A 20869-nucleotide genomic window follows, 5' to 3' on the forward strand; every position below is an offset into this window, starting at 1 on the left:
CCACACACCTGCTGGTTGAGCATACTAAATTAAGTCTGCTGCCTTAAGTAAATCCAATGTTTTTCATTCTCTTCTACGTAGACACTGGCACTATAAAGCCAGTATGTGTTCAGAAGAGCACTTTTTTTTTTGTACTAAGTTTCAACAGTAGAACTTTTACAACAAAACAAATAGAAGTGCATCCACCATCAACAGACCTTTACTTCATGTATTCGCAGTATGTGAGACTATAAGAACACTTATTTGACTTTCAGCTCTCTAGTCTGGTTTACTGGATGAAAGAGCTTTTGAATCTAAGAAAATTTGCTCTGAGTGGCATTGAAACAAAAACTAGAGAGCAACACTAGTGCAAAACTGCTTTTCAGAAAAGACTAACACATGTGTATTCAATTGTTTGAGCTTACCTGTGCTCCAGGTTCTCCTTGGTCACCCTTTTCACTTTGAGAGTCACCAACTGGCCCCTGTAACAAAATCACCCTCAAGATACACATATTTTAAGACTCACATTTTCTAAATTAAATGTATCTTTTTAAAAAAAAAGCATAAAAATAAAGTACAGTTAGAATACTATTAATAGGTATTCTATTCATTAGTTCTACTCTATTCACTAAAGGTTGGAATAAGTGATGTAATTACTATATTCCAAAGAGTAGCATTTACTATGTGATTCTGCTTGACCATCTGGATTTAAAGGATTTATTTCTGGTCACTTACTGTAAACCCCATTGGCCCTGGAAGTCCTCTTGATCCTTTTTCTCCTTTCTCTCCTTTCAAGTCCTATTACACAGAAAATCAAAATTTAATATGGTGTCTTGGATTTTTCTGTGCTTGCCGTAAAACTCAAGTTTTACAAATAGAAAATCCTTATGTTACCAGCAAGCTTCTTTAAGCAGAGATCATTCTACTTAATGACTAAGAAACAGAAACTTTCAACCAGTGCTCCTGCCTAAGTCTATGATATCTGAAAAAGAAATTGGCTGTGCACGTTCATGGCTCTTCATGTTCATTTCTGAACATAAGTTCAAAACAACATACCTGTAATTGCATGCAAGGGGACTGGAGTAAATATCCCCAGAAACAGCAACAAATCACAAGCAAAAAACCAAATAAACCTTAGTTGATTCACTGGAGCGACAGTTAGCTCCAATAAATAAATGCAGTGGCTACCCACACAATCCATGCCTCTGTGGGCTCAAGATTAGATTATCCTACTGTGTAGTCCTATTATGTTCTGGGCCATATACTAAGGTCATTGTAAAACCAAAGTTTATGGACTGCCTGATTATTACCTGGTTAGATTGACACCCCAAACTATTTATGTAAGGAGTTTTGAGAGGTTTTTTAAACCTTAATGCCTAATGTCTCTGGAAAAATTGCTATCCCCCCATGATGAAGTGACACAGCTGTGACTGTGAAGTGCTCCATGTCATCCATATTTGATTTAAACAAGGAACAGCTGCTGGGCCTGAAAGTTGAACCTTGCTTCTGCAATCTTTGTCTTCCCTCCTCAATACAGTCTTGATACAAAATTCACTTTTTATTTTAGCACATAATGGAGAGGAATATAAAACATAAGGAAAATGGAGTCAAGAACAGGTTGAAGACTTGTTCTGTTAACATGTGAAGACTTAAAACTGTGTACTGCTGTTTGAGTTCTATACAAGGACAAAATGCAAGAATTTTCATTCAGAAAGCAATACTTAAAATGAAAGCTGAATCAGAGTATTTCCTTTCTCCAATACTCATTGTTTTTCCAACACTTCCCATAATTACTCATGTTCCAGTAAAAACTATGAGAAAATAAACTATAAAATGTACATGAACATGTTGCAAGCTTCTGTGAAACTCATAGCTGAGTCCTGATCTTTTCAGTGACATAGCCCAGGGGTCAACACAGCTGTGGCTTTGATAGCCATTCAGAAAATCCATGTTGATTTGGCAAAGCTAAAAGCGATTCACTTTTCATGTCCTCAGAGAGCCACAGCAGGTGGGTTGCTAATAAGCATTTAGCACTCCACTGGCATGGTGCAGATGTGCGTGTGAATACACAGGCCTCAGATGAGCTGGCTGCACAGACACACTCTAAGAGCTTAGTATCCAACTAAACAAGTCTGAAAAATGTTACGATGGGTAAAAGGAAATGTTATGGGAACAATGAAGATGAAATGTCCTCTCAAATTGACATGTAGTAAAATGGTTAATCTGAACGTGATGTTTAATAATTTTACTACCGTCATGTTGTCTGGTCCACTTAATGTCACAATAACGGTTCCTGGTGGTCCAGGAGGTCCAGTTAACCCAGTGTCACCCTTGAAAGAAAAAAGAAAAAAGAAAAATAGATCAGTTAAAAGCAGTCTGGTTTTATTGTTTCAAATTACTATTGCTGTACTTCTGACACTGTCATTACACTTAGCTGTTAATACAGTTAACATTTCTCTTTGCTTGCTATTTATCTTCCAATAAAAAAGGCATATGGAAGACTTAAGACTACTATGACAACCTTCTCCTACCTAAGAAATATAAAAATGCATATGCTATTTTCTTTTAAATTATCTAGAATTAGCTTAAATTTTTAATACTATTTGTTTAGAAGTTATACAACCATTGGAACACTAAATCAAATAAAAATATCTCCTTGGTTATAATTTTTCTCTCAATTTGATTAAGTCAATAAATGTCTTTGCTGACATCCTCAAAATTGCAGTCTGTGTATTAGAGAGATGACTGTAACATAGCGCTGACAGATAAAATTAGCTTTCGCGCATCCTTAACTGAAAACATCAATATTGCAGTACACTTTTTCATTAAGTCCTAAATGTGATCTTCCCTGTGGAGCTCAACAAAACAACATCCATAATTTCCAGTGATTTTAAGCCAGTGGAGCGCCTTTGTGTGCACTTGCAGCATAACAGCAAAGAATGCATCACTCCTGCATAAGGAAGCAAGATGCTTCACGGTCACCTGAGTTAATGCTAATGAATAATCAGTTCCATTTACAGAAATTTTCCCAGGAAACTTCTAGCATGTTCCTGGTAGTAATTACAAAGTTAAAACTAATCCCACTGTCAGATATAGTGCTGTTGCAGTTCACACCTGAATCTGTACAGGTCAGTTAGCATAACTGCAATGCCCCAAGTTCTTGAAAGGATCCTGTAAGGACATTCAGACTGACTACACTGGTCCTCCAACAATATATGTATTCATTGTCATGTCTAGCTTAATGTCAATTACATAGGATACAAAATAAGAACACAGATGACAAGTCATGAAGGTTTTCTAGCATCATAAAGACTGACACCAAAAAGATGTTGATAATAAGTTGCGAGTCAACAGATGGTATGTATTTACCAATGTTTACATGCTTAGATAAGCATTTAGCAACACCGTGCAAATACTACATAAATGAGTTTAATGATATATATTAGTAAATATTAACTACTGGCTCCTCTTAGGTTTCTACTCTTCTATCAGGAAGTTTATATCATTGGCTCTTATGTGAAAACGGTTTGTCCTTAGACATTAATTGCCTGATTTTCGTTTTCCAATAAAAGACTTCCACACATATACTGAAAATTTTTATTTTGCCATACTTACTTCCCCAAACATTTCACCACAGTATATCAGAAAAAGCAGAAAACAGAAATAAAACTTTAAAAATGTTTTAAGCATTTTATACAATTACCTTTTTTCCTTTGGTTCCTATTACTTTCAGTCCCATAAGACCCTGTAAAAAAATCCCCAAATGTTATTTTTTTAATTTTAAAAACAGTTATAAAATGAGTTAATTGATGTTACACCTAATAGGAAGTTTTCATTTTTATTACCAATCTGAGACTACCTTAGGTCCAGGAGGTCCTGCTTTCCCTGGCATGCCCTATAAAAAAGGAAAAAAAAAATCCCTTAATTTAAAAAATTTCCATTTATCTTCAGCACCAATATGGGTGTTTTGAAGTACTCAATTTTCACGTGAGTTGTATCACTATTTTTATTCTTTCTTCCACCTTTACAAATACAATTTGTTGTGAGTGGGTGACAGAATGTCTATACAGTCTAGTTGCAAACATATACATCTCTCTTACAGTTATACACATTAGTATTTAAAGTGAATTTATGGGTAATTATTGGAAAATTAAAATTTATGCCTACGTGGACAAGGATGCTTCTGAAAACATGGAAATTATCATGCATAAAAATAATCAAAAGAAACTGAAAAAAAATACGATGTGTGCAGAAGTATATGGATTTCTCATACATATGTCTCTAGATCTCAATCAAGTCTGGGAGAGTCAGGTAATTGCATTTGTGTAATTCTATAGGTTTCTGGGAAAATCAAAAGTTAAAGTAACAAGCAAGACATAAATTCATGCTCACTGAAGCTCCCGGAGGGCCCTGTGGTCCAAGTTCCCCAGGATATCCTTGAGCACCCCGGGCACCCTGCATATTAAAAAAGAAACAGGAATAAGTCTCCTGGCAAGCAAACCACAACGCTAAGTTCAATTAACTGAATAACAGAGGAGCAGCGCTGTCTCTGGATTTCCTTTTCATGTCTCAGGATCACACAGAAGTATAATTCCTCTTCACTGCTTCATTGGTTGGCATATGTTTTGAAAGATGAGAAAACATATCTGTTCTAAAACTAAGCTACTCAAGTGACGATATATGTCTTGTTTAACTGTGGACATTCTCATAATCCATAATAGTACTATTGCTAGCCCTAATATGCCTTTAATCTTTTGAAGATTCTATGCAATAAATTCTGTACCTTAAAGCTTCATTTTCAAAGAAATGAAAAAATAAAAAATTTTATTTTACTTTTCATGTCCTCCATTTGTTATACCAGTAAAAAGAAATTTCTGTTCTGCCTTCTCTTATTAATCTCCATTTTTTAAATATGGATTGTACTGTCCTTTGTTAGTACTCTAGAGGCTGAGGTGGTCTAATCTGTTCAGTCTTACTTCACGGGGAATTTTTGCAGTTGGACTAGACGGTTGTTGTAGGTCCCTTCCAACTGAACTATTTTATTCTATTCTGTTCATAGGGATAAACCTCTAAACCTGTGACCAGTTTTTCTCCATTTCTAAAGTATTGTTTGTCCGCAACCTGACTTCCCTCTCTCACTATACTAACACATAATGGACACTGTTGGTTCTGATGGCAAAATTAATTACTATTGTCTTGCTGTACTGTTTTGTAAAGTCTGAAGAAAGACTTTGAATATACTGTATTAATCAGATTATATAAAGTTACTAATTTTTTAAAGACAGAACTATTTTCTGGTTTAGAAATTAGTGAGATAATCATAAAAAATACTGTATCTATATAAAACATATAATACATGAAAATGACATAGAATATAAAAACATTTCATATATACACATATATATACATCTATATACATTTCATATATACATCTATATATATTATATATATATTTATATATATTTGTATATATCCTAGTTTGAAGTAATTCTGAATTACCTGAAGTCCAGGCATTCCTGGCAATCCAGGATCACCTTTTGCACCATATCCTTGGTTATATACCTCTGCAGGGCACCCCTGGACAAGTAGAGAAAAAGGAAGACAAAAAGTTATGCTGTAGATCTCTCTAGTGGAGCAAATCTTCTAATACAGTTTGTAGGGAAATAAGCAACATCAAAACTGTATAATGACGGCAACTGTCCGCTATGGATAGTTCTACTTTTAAAAAAGATTTTATTAAACAGAATATACCTTTTTCAGGCATTCCAGTTCTCTGTTAGGAGCAGCCTTCATTTCTGACATACCTACATTACTCACCCACAGCCCTGACCTTCAATTTTGTTTTGGTACTTTTTATCCCTTTAAAATAGTCTTTCCTGCATCTGCAGATTTCCATTTGAATTCATATGCTGTTTGGGGGAGGGGCTTAGTTCTTTGTGTGCTTGAAAGGGTTAAATTCATTACATGCAATAACAGTAGTTAAAGGGGAAAAAAAAAAAAAAAAAAAAAAGTGTTTTGTAACCAGGAGTGAATGCAACCAGCACAGATGAAGCACCAAAGTTTGTAGTTGCTTCTTCTGGAAAGTAAACCTTCTGTTTCCCATGAATGGAGACTTTACCAACTCTTTACCAACAGCAAACATACACACAAACTGTTGATCACCAATAAATATTTCACATAATATGGTATAAATAACTGACCTTCTCTCCTTTGATGCCAGCAATACCCTAGAGAGAAGAACAACTACATTATTAAACCATAAAAGTAAAAGAGATGATGGTGAAAGGACACATTCTAAACATTCTCTAAGCTCACTGCTCTTGAACTCATTTATTTTCATGCTCGTGGTGTATAGCCAGGTACATGTTTACTGTACCAAATTTCAATTTAAGAAGAAAGGGCATATTGTTAAAAAATAGTCCAGTCTCACAGTTACAACTCTACAAGTGAAGGCAGCACAGTTTTGAAGCCTGACCTTAATAAATAAATAAAATCAGGAGAACTGGTAAAGATCATGTTTAGAAGTTATTAGATGTGAAGCCACTGAAACTTGACAGACAGCATTCCTTTTCCATTTTTTTAGAAGTTTCTTTTGAAAATACATTTCTACAGAGAAAAAAAGAAATCCTAGGGTTAAAGCAATGCATCCAGAATTAGAAGTTATGGATTTAATTCCTGGTTCTTATTGACTTAATTAGGCCATATACTCAAAGATATTTAGGCATGAACTGAAGCTGCAATCTATTAAATATATATTGGACAGCTTTAGAGATTTGAGTGGTAAATTCACGAGTATTCCTTGAGACACTAAAGAGCTAACACCAGTCGGTGAATTTGCATGCGCTCATTAACTAAGAAGTTGAGGCACAACATACAGCCAATAAAGCATTACTTTAACTTTGGTTTCTTTACCACCCAGTTTTCATTTTAATAAAGTGGGGATACCTGTGTATTTCAACTGTTGTCACTACATTAGCATGGGAGGCTTTACATTCCTTCAGGGAATGGCTTTATGTGGTAGAAACGCATGCAATCATGAATTTCATAGACACCTACTGGAATGCCTGGAGCACCTCTTCTACCTGGAGGACCTGGAAAACCTTGATCACCCTGAAAGTAGTAAGAGTGACGGTTAATGCATATTATTTTTTTATTATTTGGTCTGATTTTAGTAAATGTGATTACAAAAAGAAGTTTTTCATGTTATCATACTAAAATTGTGAGTAGCATTACCACCATATTTGCTAGAAGGGGCACAGCCTCACTGTACGGGTCTTCACTTCTATCCCAGACACCAGGTTTTATTAGCTTTGTCAGATGAGTTCACTGTTTCACTAGAAATGTATGATTTTCTGTAGTAGGCATTCTTCTGGCTCTCTCTTTCAGAATACTGGGTGCATTTTCTCATAGAGCAAAGAAAAACTAGTAAACTTGTAACTTAACATTAAGCCTTTTCTTTTAGTTGCTTTCAGGACTTATAAGTTGTCAACTGCAAGCTAGATACTGGTGAAATAAAATTAATTAACTATCTATTTCTTCTAGAACCCATTTTAACAGAAGGACGGGTTGGACAAAACCAGTTAGGTCTTCTGGATTCAATGAAAAAAGTTTTGCCTGTCCAAATATCAAATATTAGTCTTAACTTTTTAGCGAAGGCCACTAGCATGTAATTATCTATCTTACACAAAAAGGCAGCACTTTTTCTTTCTCTGGCCTCATGATTCAAATTTTTCATAGCTGATAAAGTCACAAACCAAAACAAATAAAAGTTGTTGTATATTGGGGGGAAAATTCAAAATGCTTTTTGGCCATTCCTAAGCATAGCCAAACAATCTCTGTGACATTCAGTTTGGTTTGTACCTTTGTGCCATTGCATCCTGGAACACCCGAGCGCCCAGGAGGACCAACAGTTCCTGGTTCACCCTAAAAAGAAGCACAAAATTGACACAAGCTTTGGTTTTGCACATTCATATTACCCTACAGCAACACTGAAAGAGTTTATGTTGGAGCAGTGTTTCACAAGACGTGACAGATTACAATGTGTTCTTAAATGATTACAATGAGTAAGAATTGCTGATGCTAAGATTTTTATCTCTAAGCTAATTGACAAAGACAATGCTGATGTTGAGACTAGCATGAGCACATTTGGCTGAGGATAATTGTGTATTGAAGACTGCAGTAAGAAAGAAATGGTTAAATCAGTTTCGTTTTTACTTACTGGAAGGCCTGGGGGACCTGAAAATCCAGGCAGTCCCGGGACTCCCTAATGATATAAAAACAGAGGAATAATATTACAAATATTAAGCAAAAGCTCATAATGCAGTTTTTTCTTTTGATCGCATTCAAAAGAAGAATGACTGCAAGTATGATTCTATCAAAAGATCATTATTTCCTTTAACCCTTCTGACATTGAACCAAGTATAATGATAGCTTACTCACTGTTAACATAGACTGGTTTTGCCCACAGAAAAAATGAGCAAAACAACTCTTCATGGAATTCTAGTCTTTTTCATAGCACTCCCCATTACTAAATACATACAGCATGAACCTTGTACATGAGGTGTAGCAAAAAAGGCAAAAGTTCAAAAAAACAGATAATGCACGTGCACACTCCAGGTCATAAATTTTAAAAATACTTTAAAATCATATATAATGCTTTGGTTTTATTTTTCACAAATTATTGAACCAGGCTGGCATAGAACATGACATTTAATACATACAAGTTTGTTTAAAATATGAATACTTACTCGTACACCTTTGGGTCCAACTAAGCCCGTCAGCCCTGGAGAACCCTAGATCACAAATGGAAAACAACATATTTCAATATAATTGAGAAAAAGCACATATATGTCAACAGGACACGCAATATTTTTAATACCAATACCAACATGTGCACAAGAAACTATATAAATACATTATTTGCCTACCACAGACGCTAAAGCAAACAAGCATTTAATACAACTTGCATAACTTGTGGCATCTTGCCATCCCTTTCAGTGTTTACAGGGGATATATCTCATCATAGGTCAAAAAAATAACAGTCAGGGTTTGTTGAGAAAGCAGTTGCTATGGATCTGTTCAAACTGTGAGACCTGGAAGTGCTCCCCTGTGAAGAAAAAGCTGGAACATTCTCAGATATGGGTGATGTCCATGCAATGATCAGGTATACGCGTGTACCAGCCACTCTTATCTGCACTGATGTGCATGGAAAGGAAGGCCAGAAGCAGGCTGAAAGGGGGCTAAGCTGGATGGGCGAGCAAGGCTGAAACAAGACAGCAAAGCATGCCACAGCACAGTCTAGACGGAACCTGCTAAAATTGTTTCAAGACACTTTGAGCTTTACTGATAATAAGAGACTTTTATCGCTCCCAGAAAGGAAATGGGGAGTGTACAGAAATGCATACCTTCTAAAACCCCGGGCGACATTTTGTTTAAGATAATGTACAGGCATTGAATAGTAGAAGCTAACTGGAATATACTACAATAGATGGCACTCAGGCTAACAGAGATGTTCTTGCTAGATAAATTACCCATACTTGCAGAAGTTATTATGACTTATTAAAACAGCAATGCTCTACTGAACACTTTTCAATGAGTTCACATAGATGGCTCATCAACACTTATGAGATCCACCATAAGCATTAGTTCCACAAAGTATTGTAAAAACGAGATAGGACCAAATAATGCAACAATACCCCAAAAAGTTAGAACTATAAAAAACATTTGTTTAAAGGTAGGGATAAATGCTGGAGCCACATTAGTGCAGATCCTAGACATAATGTGACTGTGGCAGTACCTTCCTTATTTATCCTGTGGCTGAGTTCAGGCCATATTTACACACAAATAATTTATTCACCAGAGTCAATTTATTGATGACAGCAGGAGTGCTGTTCCTCAAGACATTTATAAATATAATGGTTTTTAATGAGCAATGTATTTGTTTTTTCTGGTCGTGCAGGAGCCATTGAAATTTCATATTCGGCCTCTGTTTAGGCATACAGGAAAGAAAGTCCAAGTCCCTGAAGTCACTCTCTCCATGCTGCAGGCAACTAGGTATTTCCTAAACCAATGAAGATTTATCTTAAAAACAATCTTTCCCTTCAAGTTTTCCCAAATCTGTTTTTCATATTTGTCTCAGTAATAGCTTGTTTCCTCTCTTTCCATCAATAGATGTCAGCATATACTGTTAAAACAAAATTGAGGTTATGCTGCTAAAATCTTTTTAGATACAAGTTTGTTGCCTCTGGCAGTTCAGTCCAGGTGCTTTAGCACTGCCCACTGAACAACTGACAACAAACCCCCATGTTCATATCAGCTACTTTGACTCAGTTGGTCACCAACTGCAGCTGGTTACCACACAACATTCCTCACCAAATAGGAGACTCTGAAACAGGTTTTGTTTTGGTTTGTTTTTTTTTTTTTTTTAAAACAGAATTCTCTAGTTTCAGTCATAGCTCACTTCCACAGTCAAGCACAATTATTTCTCTGTGTGTCTCTCTGTCTCACATACACACCTACCTTTGGCCCCTGTGGCCCTGGAGGCCCTTCTGGACCAGGAAAGCCTCTATGACCAGGTGGACCTGGAACACCAGGAAAGCCTTTTTCACCCTGTGAACATTAAGAGAATGAAGTTCTTAAAATACCCACGGATTCTTCTTTTGATAACTTATTTCTAAGGCATTCATTACTTACAGTACCTCTTAACTTCTACATATCTGTCTGCTACTGTGGCAGATATATTACCTTTACCCACACTGACCAGCTTTTGTGGTCCAGCCTATGTGCTGTCTAGGCCATATGGTACCACTGAAGTAAGATGCTCATAAGTATGGTTGAAGATATCAGAAGACAACAGTACTCAAGACTTTACACAGTGCTGAAGTTAACTGGCAGCATGAAAAGTTTAAGAGAGCAGCTGATACATACTCCTTTTTAATATTTCTATATTGTGTTAAGTACCTACAAGCAACACAAATCCACATCCGTCATAGCAGCCCTAATTTGTAGTTGGCAAACTTAACAGCTGCTGCTGTACAGAAAGGTCAGTTCCAAATCATCAATACCTCTCTTCATGCAAGCCATGGAAAGAAACAGTAGGAGTCAACTGCAACAAAACCATTCAGATAGAACAGAAGTTTGCTTTAAGCAACAGCTTTTTAAAATTGTTCTGAGTCTTAAGAATAAGACACCCAATTACTTTTTCATGTGTTTTTTAAAGTCAAGTTCAAATAACCAAACCAGGTTTGGTAAAGGAAACAGAGAAGATTAAAGCTACACAAATAGAATGCAGGAGAATAAGTTACAATGGAAGGGGCATTTTTTAGGTTTTTATTTAAATATAATGAAGATGCAAGTCTTATCTTGGTTAAAATAAAGTGCTTCAAACCTTGAAGCTCACAGAAAAGGTGTTTCAGTTCTTTAGATAGCAGCAATTTAGCATGCTCAATTTTACATCAGTGAAGAGCTGCCTATTCAAGACCTTTTACATCACAGCATGACATGGGAGAGACAGGATGGGGCTATCGATTCTCTCAGAGTCAATTTTCCTCTTGTTTTATCAGGGGAGAGTTATACAAAAAAGCATCTGAAATTCTGCTGTGCAGAATTTCCAGTATCTTATTATTCGATGTACAAGATAGGATCCAAAAGAAGTCTCAGGGAAGTCAAAGTACTTTGGCTTGTCCCTCCCCCAATTGTCGTCCCTCGAAATCCCACAAACTCACCAGGTTTTAAATAGGTTCTGAAGTAATAAATAAATAAAATATTAAAAGATAGACTATAATCCCAGAATATTTTAACACAAAACAAAATAAGAATTGCATTATGAAGTGTCTGTGAGATCTTTATCACAAACCAGCACAGCTTTTTATAACAAATAATTTATTTCACCCACCAGCGTCCCAAGAAACGCAAAAAAGGATAATGCTATACCAAGACGTGCCACTGGAGGGGGTGTGGTACTAACTCACAGAAAAACGACAGCAGTCCTTAATCTTCCTCCACTGAGCTTGCTACCCCCTCACTGCAGTGAGCGATGGGATGCTGTCCAGATACAGAGCAGCACTGCGCACTCCTGACAGCTTCACTCCCCTCCATACAGTACAAGCAATTTATCCATACTTTCTTGTTGACAGATCAACAAGATCAGAGGGTCCTCAGGTTGGAGAATTTCTTAACATTTAATTGTTATCAAAACATATTGATTAATGTAATTGTCCTGACCTTCCAAAGCTGCCTGAAAAACTTCAGTGTAAACAACGATTAACTCTTACCTACTAATTGCTTAGTTGCTTTAACGTGGAACTGATGAAGACAAGTTGCAGGTGTTCATTCTTATTAATATAAATTTTAGTGGGCTGCTTATTTTTTTCTAATTTTTCAATTGGTTAGGACAAAGTCATGTTAGACCAACTCAGAACAAGAAAACTAAGCACTGAGGTTTTACTAAAGACATGAGTATTCTCCTTTCCCACTTATGAAAATGTTTTCATAATGAACTTACTTTGAGAGAACTTTTCTCCACTAGCGAAATGAAGCTTTCTAAAGGCAAGACTAGCAGTGCTTACTGTGGTGCAATATGACATTTTTTCTTGGTAATACAAGTACAGGAGGAAAGTTCTGAGTTATTCTTTACCAGCCAGATGTGTCTATCGATGGGACTAATTACAACCTTAAGTCTATACAGACATCTGGGATCTACTGATAAGGTTTAGTATGGCAATCACTGTGTCCACAGTTAGCCTGAATTACAACTGTGACTTCTTTAATAAAGCCCCCTTCATTTGTGAATCAGTTGTTTTTCCAACTACAAGCAGGAGTTTGAAAGAATTTTTGGCATTTGTGTAATTCAGGTTTGACTAAAAGCCACTCCGAGCCTCTGCCAAGCTACTTCTGGCAGCAGCCAGAGCTGCGGCTCTGTTACTTTTGACGGATTTGATGCTGTTCCCTCACTGCTGGCAAGGTGTTTGTGATTAGGACCCAGAAACTCATCCCCTGCGTGGGTCTGCAGGAGATTTATCTGTTTGGTACCAGTGCATGTAGCTTTCCTTCAGGAGCCGGAAGGTGGGGGGGGGGGGGGGGGGAAGATGGGCAGGGTCCAAAGAGGGATAGAGGGAAGCACTGAACATGACACTCTTGATGGCATTACGAAATTTGTAACAGGAGAGCTGCTGCCAGGGTAATGGTATCTGTGGGCATTTGTTAGGAGTTTGTGAAAGGGACCTAGTGCTTTGGACAGTTGTTCTTCTGTTGGTGTTCAAACATCATGCAATACTGTAAACAAACTAATTAATTAAAAAAAATAAATTTAAAAGTCTTCTTAGTTAAAAGGTGTGTCCAGAGTTATTTTAAGAAATTTTTGCAAGGTAATGTATTCCTTTTACAATTCTCTGTAGACTCTGTTGACAGAATACAGTCACATAATAAATTCACTCACTAAATCAACTCAACTAATGTATTAACAATTTCCAGGTATAAAATGATCTTAAAAAAAGAAAAATATATTTCTTCTTACCTTATTACCTTTCATGCCATTGCAAAAGCAGGGACTTTTACCTTTGCATACACAGCTCTGAAAAATAAACAAAAAAAATGTATAATAAAATTATTTTTCTCATTGTGTTGTTTGGTGAGGGGCAAATAAGACCTCAGTGGTTTTAGTAAGGTAATTATTTCACAGATAATACAACTTTAAAAAAAAATTTCATGAAGAGTGGCAATTCTCAACAGTGGAAAAGAGCTCATTATTCCTCTGCACTGTCTTTTGAGGCAGATAAGTGCATTAGTTTAATTTTATAGTTGGGGTAAAGGTGAAGAAGCCGTTCTTAACACCATCAGGATTATAATATCAGTATGAAGTGTAAAATTCAAGAGTTTGGGCTCGCAGCACTAAACATTGATGAGTCTTCAAATAACTTACTATAGAAACAAACACATACGCTGATACTGGTTTAGACTGCAATTATATTATTTTTATTTTAATCTCCTAATCAGTAATTTTCTGACTTCTTGTAGCTGTGTTCACCTCCTGACTTATGGTATCTAATACAATTACAAAGGACTCTCAACTTCGCTGTTTCTTAATTCTGGAGGTTTCCTGAGCCAAGCTCTGTGACAGTGAGTGCCCTCACACAGGCATGTCCCCAGTCCTGCAGCAAGTCCTGGGCTATAGCTGCTACCAGCATGTCTGTGTCACCAGATGAGCCTGGAGTTCAAAGCCCTCCTTGAAGAGCTGTATAGAGTCTGTGACCTCTATTGCTAGAGTATGGCATGGCTATCTGGGAGCAATTTGGGACAATTCAATGATTAATCAAGTATGAAGAGATATTCAGTTTTCTGCTGTTAAACTTAAGTGAAAAAAAAACAACCAAACAAAAAACCCGAACAAGGATATTCAGTATGTAACTGGATAGACAGCATGACTAAATTAGCTAGCTCAGGTACTAGGTAGTCCTGGTACAAGGGAGCCCAGCAGAGCAGCAAAGCACATCTGAGACCCTGAGTGAATATGAGAACACTTAACCCTTCTGTGGCCTGTTCCAGCTACAGCTATCATGCACTCTGTACCTGAGCTAGCCCAGTCTGGCTGGGGTAACTCTGCAAAGGACTTTTCTACACTCACATAGACCTATCCTATTTCAGTGGAGTGGAGGGGAAAAAAAATATCCTTTGTTAACATAAATATTATACATACTAAAATATCATCAAGGTTATTAAAGCCATGTTATTTCATACAGATGTGGAATAAATTGCATATATTGTCCTTCTTTGTATGCTTAAATTCTTTCCTTTGTTTTTGAAGCTCTTGCTGAACAACTTTTTCAGTCGTACTGCTGTAGGAGGGTTATTTTTCAGCTTATCCTCCTACTGTTGTATTTGTGTTTGTCACAATGACAATATACTATGGTATAGCTACAGACAATAAGAAAGGGAAAAATATCACATATTGGTTATGAAGATGTTCTTCTAAGTCACATAAAATTTAGAAAAGAAAGAACTGTATTTTTTCTTACAAGATTAAAGCCTTTAAGATGATGTGATATGAAATTTCTATTTAGATCTTGAAGACAGAATTAATTAACCCCTACAGCTGGTCATAATACAACAGCAGCACTGTTCCAAATTTGTAACTTTTCCAGTGGTGTTCTCAAAAAACAGAAAACAAAAGTCAGAGGGAAAAAAAATGCTCTCCATTACATTCTAAAATAATAATGTCAGATTTTCATTAAATCTAAATTTTCCTGTAGCAATCTGTTCAGGTAAACCATTTTACAGAATTGAAAAATATCTTTTCTTCCCACAAGCTAGGATCAGTTTCTTCTATCTTCATCATGCAAAACTGAGGTATGTGGTATCAGCTAGCTGCCTTCATTTCTTACATAGGTCATGGTGTTTTCCTCTTTCTATTGACTACACAAGAAACTTGACATCTAGTTTGGAACAACTCCACAGGTCTATTTAGGTGCCTCTTTTAGGATGGTGGAAAGATGTTGCAAGTACTTCCCGTTCTCTATGGACAGTAGCTGCCTGTCTTTTAGGTGGCTGAAGTTAGTTGAAATTATGCCATCTATTAATTTAAAAATAGATGCAGGGAGTATTCCTCAAGTGAACAGCTATTTAAAGATTCATTTACAAAATAAAACAGAAATTAAAATTAGTTGGCCATGAAAAGCACATCTTGCGAGAAATAATTGTGTCTGCCCGTGCTCTATAAACAGATAATAGGTGATTATTTGACGTTTCAAGCTAGGTTTCCAAAGAGTTGCAAACATTAAATACTTAATTCTTTGGCATATTTAAAGACGACTCATTCTTCCTCTGATCTGACAGCTGGAATCCAAGTGGTACTGCATCAGAAATTTGGAATACAAAGGTGGCATGTAAAACAGAAACCATATGACTATACCACCTTTACTATCATTTTAATCAATATGATTGTATCCCCAGAGACACAAGAATAAACATTAGTGCAGAATTAACAACAAACAGTATCCTGATTTCTTCTCAGTGAGGTCTATCAGTTTTCCACTGGATAATCTAAATTCACCAAGTTATATGACAGCTATCTTAAACCTTTAAGCATAAAAACTAGAGGATAAAGTGACATACATCTCAAAATAAATTTGGAATAGTCTATAAGTCAACCAATTTTATTGTTCCCTATTCAGTAACAGCACCTTCCATCCAAAGCATTCTCTTCAAAATAGGTGATGCAGGTTATGAGTACATCTGCTAAGCAGTATAAAAACATTAACTGTTCAATATTCAGCATGCCAAGGAAAGATGTAAACACAGTACACAATAAAAGGCACTGCATTTCACTGGTTGGTGAGTGACTCAAGCTACCACACTCTTCAGGTTTGCATATGAAAATTGTAAATTAACTACAAGACTACATTTACTCAGCAATCTCAAATGCTGAAGCAAAGATTTAGCTTAAAAATTCAGAAGACACAAGTCTGAGTCCAGTAAAGGTGCTGTTTACTAAGGAAAAAGTGCTTACAAAATTCCAAATTCTCTGAATTTCTTCAGTGTAACTGGGAGCATACCCTGGCTGACCATAGGGAGCTTTCCTGAGAAACGGCCACAGCTGGCTTCGAATCTTCCTAGTACCAGTTATTTGCCATTATAATTCTATAGACCTTCATGGAGTTGCACCTCATTTCTACCTGTGAAAGTAAATCTAGAAGCAGATTCTTTACAGTATTTGCATGTAAAGCACAGTTTTCAGGACGTGTAGAGAAATCACCAAATGAAATGACTCTTCTATAATAGGTATAATAGCAGAAGACTTGGTATGTACAGATACAGAAGAAACTTTTAACTTACAATCACAGATAATTCAATGTGAAATTAATGCATGAACACGCAGAAACTTATGATGCTATATAACTAAACAAGTTATTAAACTATTTAAAGAAAAAGAGCCTTTGCCCTTCAAGAAGTCAAAATGCTTATAATGTGTTTAATTTGCCATTAGTAAGCTTTCAGATCAATTTAGGTTTTTGCGTATGCATATCACTTTAAACTAAACTGAAAAGACCAAAGATGATTTTATATTACACAGTCAGTTAGCTGGATAACACTAAATGATTTGGCATATGATTTTTACATAAGATTAGATTCTGCCTCCTTTAAAGGAGCTTTGAACCAAAAACTCATTGCTCACTTATACTCCTGGATGCCTTCACATCCTTGCAAGATGCCTGCAGCTCCTTTACCAAAACAAGAGTATATTGCCAGGTTATAAGGAAATTGAATATTAGTTATTTATGGTTTATTCAAAATCCTCACAATAACAGCTACTTAAGTAAGTTCATTAACAAAGCCACAGGTTTACTGCATATTTTTCAGTTTTGTCATTTTTATAATAATCACCTACATTTATTTTAAATATTTAGATAAGGTAGATGGCACTAGATTTTTGACCTGAGAATCTAGGCCAAAAGATTAAGCCAGATCATTATATGAGTAACAAATCAAATGAATTCACCAATGAACCAAAATTTAAAAAAACCCAACACTGCCTTGGAGTGATTAGAGCTCCTTAGTCTTAGAGCTCCTTTCAAAAGTGTTTTCAGTGATAGTAGTAGTATTCTATGTTCTTCAAATAATTACCGTTGTACACGCTGAAACACTGCAGCGGTTAATATTTTGTTCAGTAGGTGCCACCTTATCTATAACACTGAATTGCCCTTCCTACACTATGGGATTGGATGCTATGGGACTCCGACTTCTTCCTGCCTGCAATTCAGACTAACTTAAGCAGCTGCTTAAAAAGTGTTCCAGTCCTCTCCTTCACTGAATCCCTCAAAGAAATGACAAAGATAGAAGGAAGAAATAACATACTACAGACTATGTTGTCACCTATACAAAGCTTAATGTAGATTCAGCATGGCACTGCTACTCCTACCATTCCAGTTGTGGCAACTTGATTTGGAGTATCAGAACCTCACATGGCTCACAACACTTTGCCAATAGTACTAGTTATGTGAAGGATGTCAGAGAATGTATTTAGGGATGTTATCAAACTTGAATATGTCAAAGGATGTCAAAAAGCATTAATGTAAGGAAAAAGGCAAACAATCACAGACATTTCTATCAATAGCACAGGCTTTGAGTCCTGTCACTCACATTTGTGGGGCAACGCAGTCATACTGGGAATGGTTTAAAGGCAGGAATATGGGGAACAGACAAAATCAGCCAGTAAACGTGATGAGCCAATACTTCTCCATTGATCTCTTTTTGGAATGACGTACATGATGACAGAAGAGTCAGAGTATTTGTTTGCTTTTCCAAATCTTGCTGCCGGCAAGAGGCACTGTATTCTTCATGTTTCAGATGAAGACTACATCAAGACCCCACAGGATAAGTAATAAAGACATTCATATGAAAGCTGAGATGAAATTAAATGTATTTGGTAGGACTATACTAATCTGCCTGCAGTGGGGCTTAAGGTTACACTTTTGGTCTCATTGGTCTTTAATTTCATGGGTGAACTCCACTGATTCCAGAGGTAAATCCTGGTTAACATAAATGAAAGATGATTGTGCAACATGAGGAATTTTAAAATGAATTAAAAGCAGTGCAAGGGATAGCCATTAATTACTCTGGACAGTAAAAATAGCCCAGGTGTCCCCTCTCAAGTGGGTGGTAAAGCTGTCACTTTCCTTCATTGGTGGCTCTAATGGCTGATCAGCCTCATTCTTTAAAATGCAAGCCTGGTTTTTCATTTAAACTTGCTTTTTATTAGCATCTCACCTATCCTGCCATTAGGTCTTTATGTTCTAACTTCAAGGATCACTAAATTAGAACTCCATCAAAACGTGGAACAAGACTTATTGGATAAGATCTATTTTTCTGTGATGCTGCTTTTTTTTTTTTCCTTTTTCATCTTTCTGCTCATTAAAGGTATCCTGAGCAGCCTACAAATATGCAGGTCATCACAGCGGTCCCTTCTAAGCGGAAGTAAATTATCAGCTAATTTCCACTTTTCTGTAGTTTTTCTTAAATTCCAATACTTATTAAAAATTATGTATCAGTGTGCCAGCTCCTTTAAGAGCCTTGATTATGAATTTTCAGAGCTGCTGACACACTGAGATTTCTGAATTCTTCCTGAGATGTCTCAGTACAGAGCAATCACTTTACACATTCCAGCTGCATCTGTAAACCACAACTAAGCACATAGAATAATATTGCTCAAATAGTTGATGTTAATATAGTGCTTAAAACTACAAAGGACCCATTTCTCTAATGTTCTCGACTATGTTTTCTATTACATCTAATACAAGTGGGTGTAAAGTATTACGATTACTGTAAGGGGAAAGTTTTGCTTTAACATTTATCTACACTACAGACTTCTGTTGGGGTAGGTATGCTGCACAGAGATGTGAAATGCTGCACTTTCTGAAGGACACTATGGTACTTGCTAAAGCTTCTAGCTTGGGCACAGTTATGTTTTTGAAAATTTATCCTAACCTGCTCAAACAGAGGATCTGAGAGCGGAGCTGTATAGAAAAAAGTCCCCACTGTGCAAAAGGCTATACAAGGAAAATCTTTTTTTTTTTTTTTTGAGTCTGATGCACCTGTATCAGGACACGTAGCTAGACTAGCACAGTCAGTAATTCCATCTAGACATGGTTAGTAGATACGTGACCCTGGCAGCATATTCCTCATGTTGCACAACTGTAAATCACCATGTAGCGTACAAGGTACTGGAGAATGAAGTCCCCTCACTCCAAAACATTGCTATCAAAACAAAATACCAGTCTCACAATTACAATCTGTATACTAAAAGTTTTTCATGCATTCTAAGCATCAAACATGAATTCATTAAAATTATCAAAGACCACGAAGAACTTTGTGTTTTTTTAGTGATTGCTGGGCCAGTACAACAAAACCAAATTATTAAGCCTTCAATAAGTATAGACAACATAGAGCAGAAATAGGAGACGATGAGATGAAGGAAAATATGTCAGTTCCCAAACCCTGAAACATTGTGTAGTCACTTGTGAACTGGAAGGCAGCCAAACATTCCTACCTTAGAAGACTCCTGTTAACAGCCATGGATGCTATGAGAATTCACTGCATTTTGCCTACTAGTTGAATACCTAGCACCTAACAAAAATTATTTCATTTTGATTTCCATTATAAAGAAATACACCTGTAACTTTAATATTGGTCAATAACATCTAATGTAGGGAGACTAGATCTCAAAGGACACAGTAGAACATAACTGGTACGCTACAGACAGTGCGGTTGTTGAATAAGCTCCATTAAACACTTGTAATGGGAACCTTGCTCAGGGAATAACTACTGAATCAATATCCCTCCTTGGTGACATAGGCCTTTTATTACTGGTTATGTGCTGCTTTCAGTGTGAGATGCAGAAATCCTAAGCATTTACGATCATCGGAAAAAACTTCATAATGCTTCGCAGAAGCAGGATTTTGTGTCTAACTTATTCTGATCATACAATGTGAATGCACAACATGTCTCTATCTGAACTCGATAAGAATTTCATTACTTACTATCCTTAATTTTAAACTGTCAAGAGTTCTTTTGGAAGGGATTTGTTCTTTTATGTAATATAAAGATATATTTATAATCTTTGCAAACCATTTTGTATTTGCAAACCAACTATGGTAAATGACTGATATGGAGAAACAGAAGAAGCTGCTGTAGATGAACATTTAAACAACTTTCTATTATGTCAAGGGAACATGAGTATGAAAACCTTTTTTCACTTCAGAGATTGAAACCATTTTGAAAACCTTCTTATTTTTTAAAGCAAAAACCTGCTCAGTGAGAAACTTGTATAATAACAATTTTGTGGTGTTAGCCAAATCTCTTCATTATAACTATTCATATTTATCACAATAAAAAAAAAAAG

General features: G+C 36.2%; 1 protein-coding gene across 1 annotated transcript in view; it reads right to left on the minus strand.

Annotated features, from left to right (window-relative positions):
* COL4A3 (collagen type IV alpha 3 chain) overlaps positions 1-20869 on the minus strand; it is a gene marked incomplete at its 3' end in the record, with an annotated part of 64180 nt that overhangs the window by 36936 nt on the left and 6375 nt on the right. Inside the window, exons 2-15 of the mRNA XM_082487452.1 lie at positions 13493-13549; positions 10498-10587; positions 8727-8771; positions 8198-8242; positions 7840-7902; positions 7036-7089; positions 6180-6206; positions 5479-5556; positions 4372-4434; positions 3839-3874; positions 3683-3724; positions 2232-2309; positions 715-777; positions 405-461 (exon numbers count right to left, since the gene is read on the minus strand). Of these exons, the coding sequence (XP_082343578.1) occupies positions 405-461; positions 715-777; positions 2232-2309; positions 3683-3724; positions 3839-3874; positions 4372-4434; positions 5479-5556; positions 6180-6206; positions 7036-7089; positions 7840-7902; positions 8198-8242; positions 8727-8771; positions 10498-10587; positions 13493-13549 (798 nt within the window). The remainder of the gene's footprint in view (positions 1-404; positions 462-714; positions 778-2231; positions 2310-3682; positions 3725-3838; positions 3875-4371; positions 4435-5478; positions 5557-6179; positions 6207-7035; positions 7090-7839; positions 7903-8197; positions 8243-8726; positions 8772-10497; positions 10588-13492; positions 13550-20869) is intronic.

The sequence above is a fragment of the Vanellus vanellus genome (genome assembly GCF_965231255.1).
Source record: "Vanellus vanellus genome assembly, chromosome: 8".
Classification (NCBI taxonomy): domain Eukaryota; kingdom Metazoa; phylum Chordata; class Aves; order Charadriiformes; family Charadriidae; genus Vanellus; species Vanellus vanellus.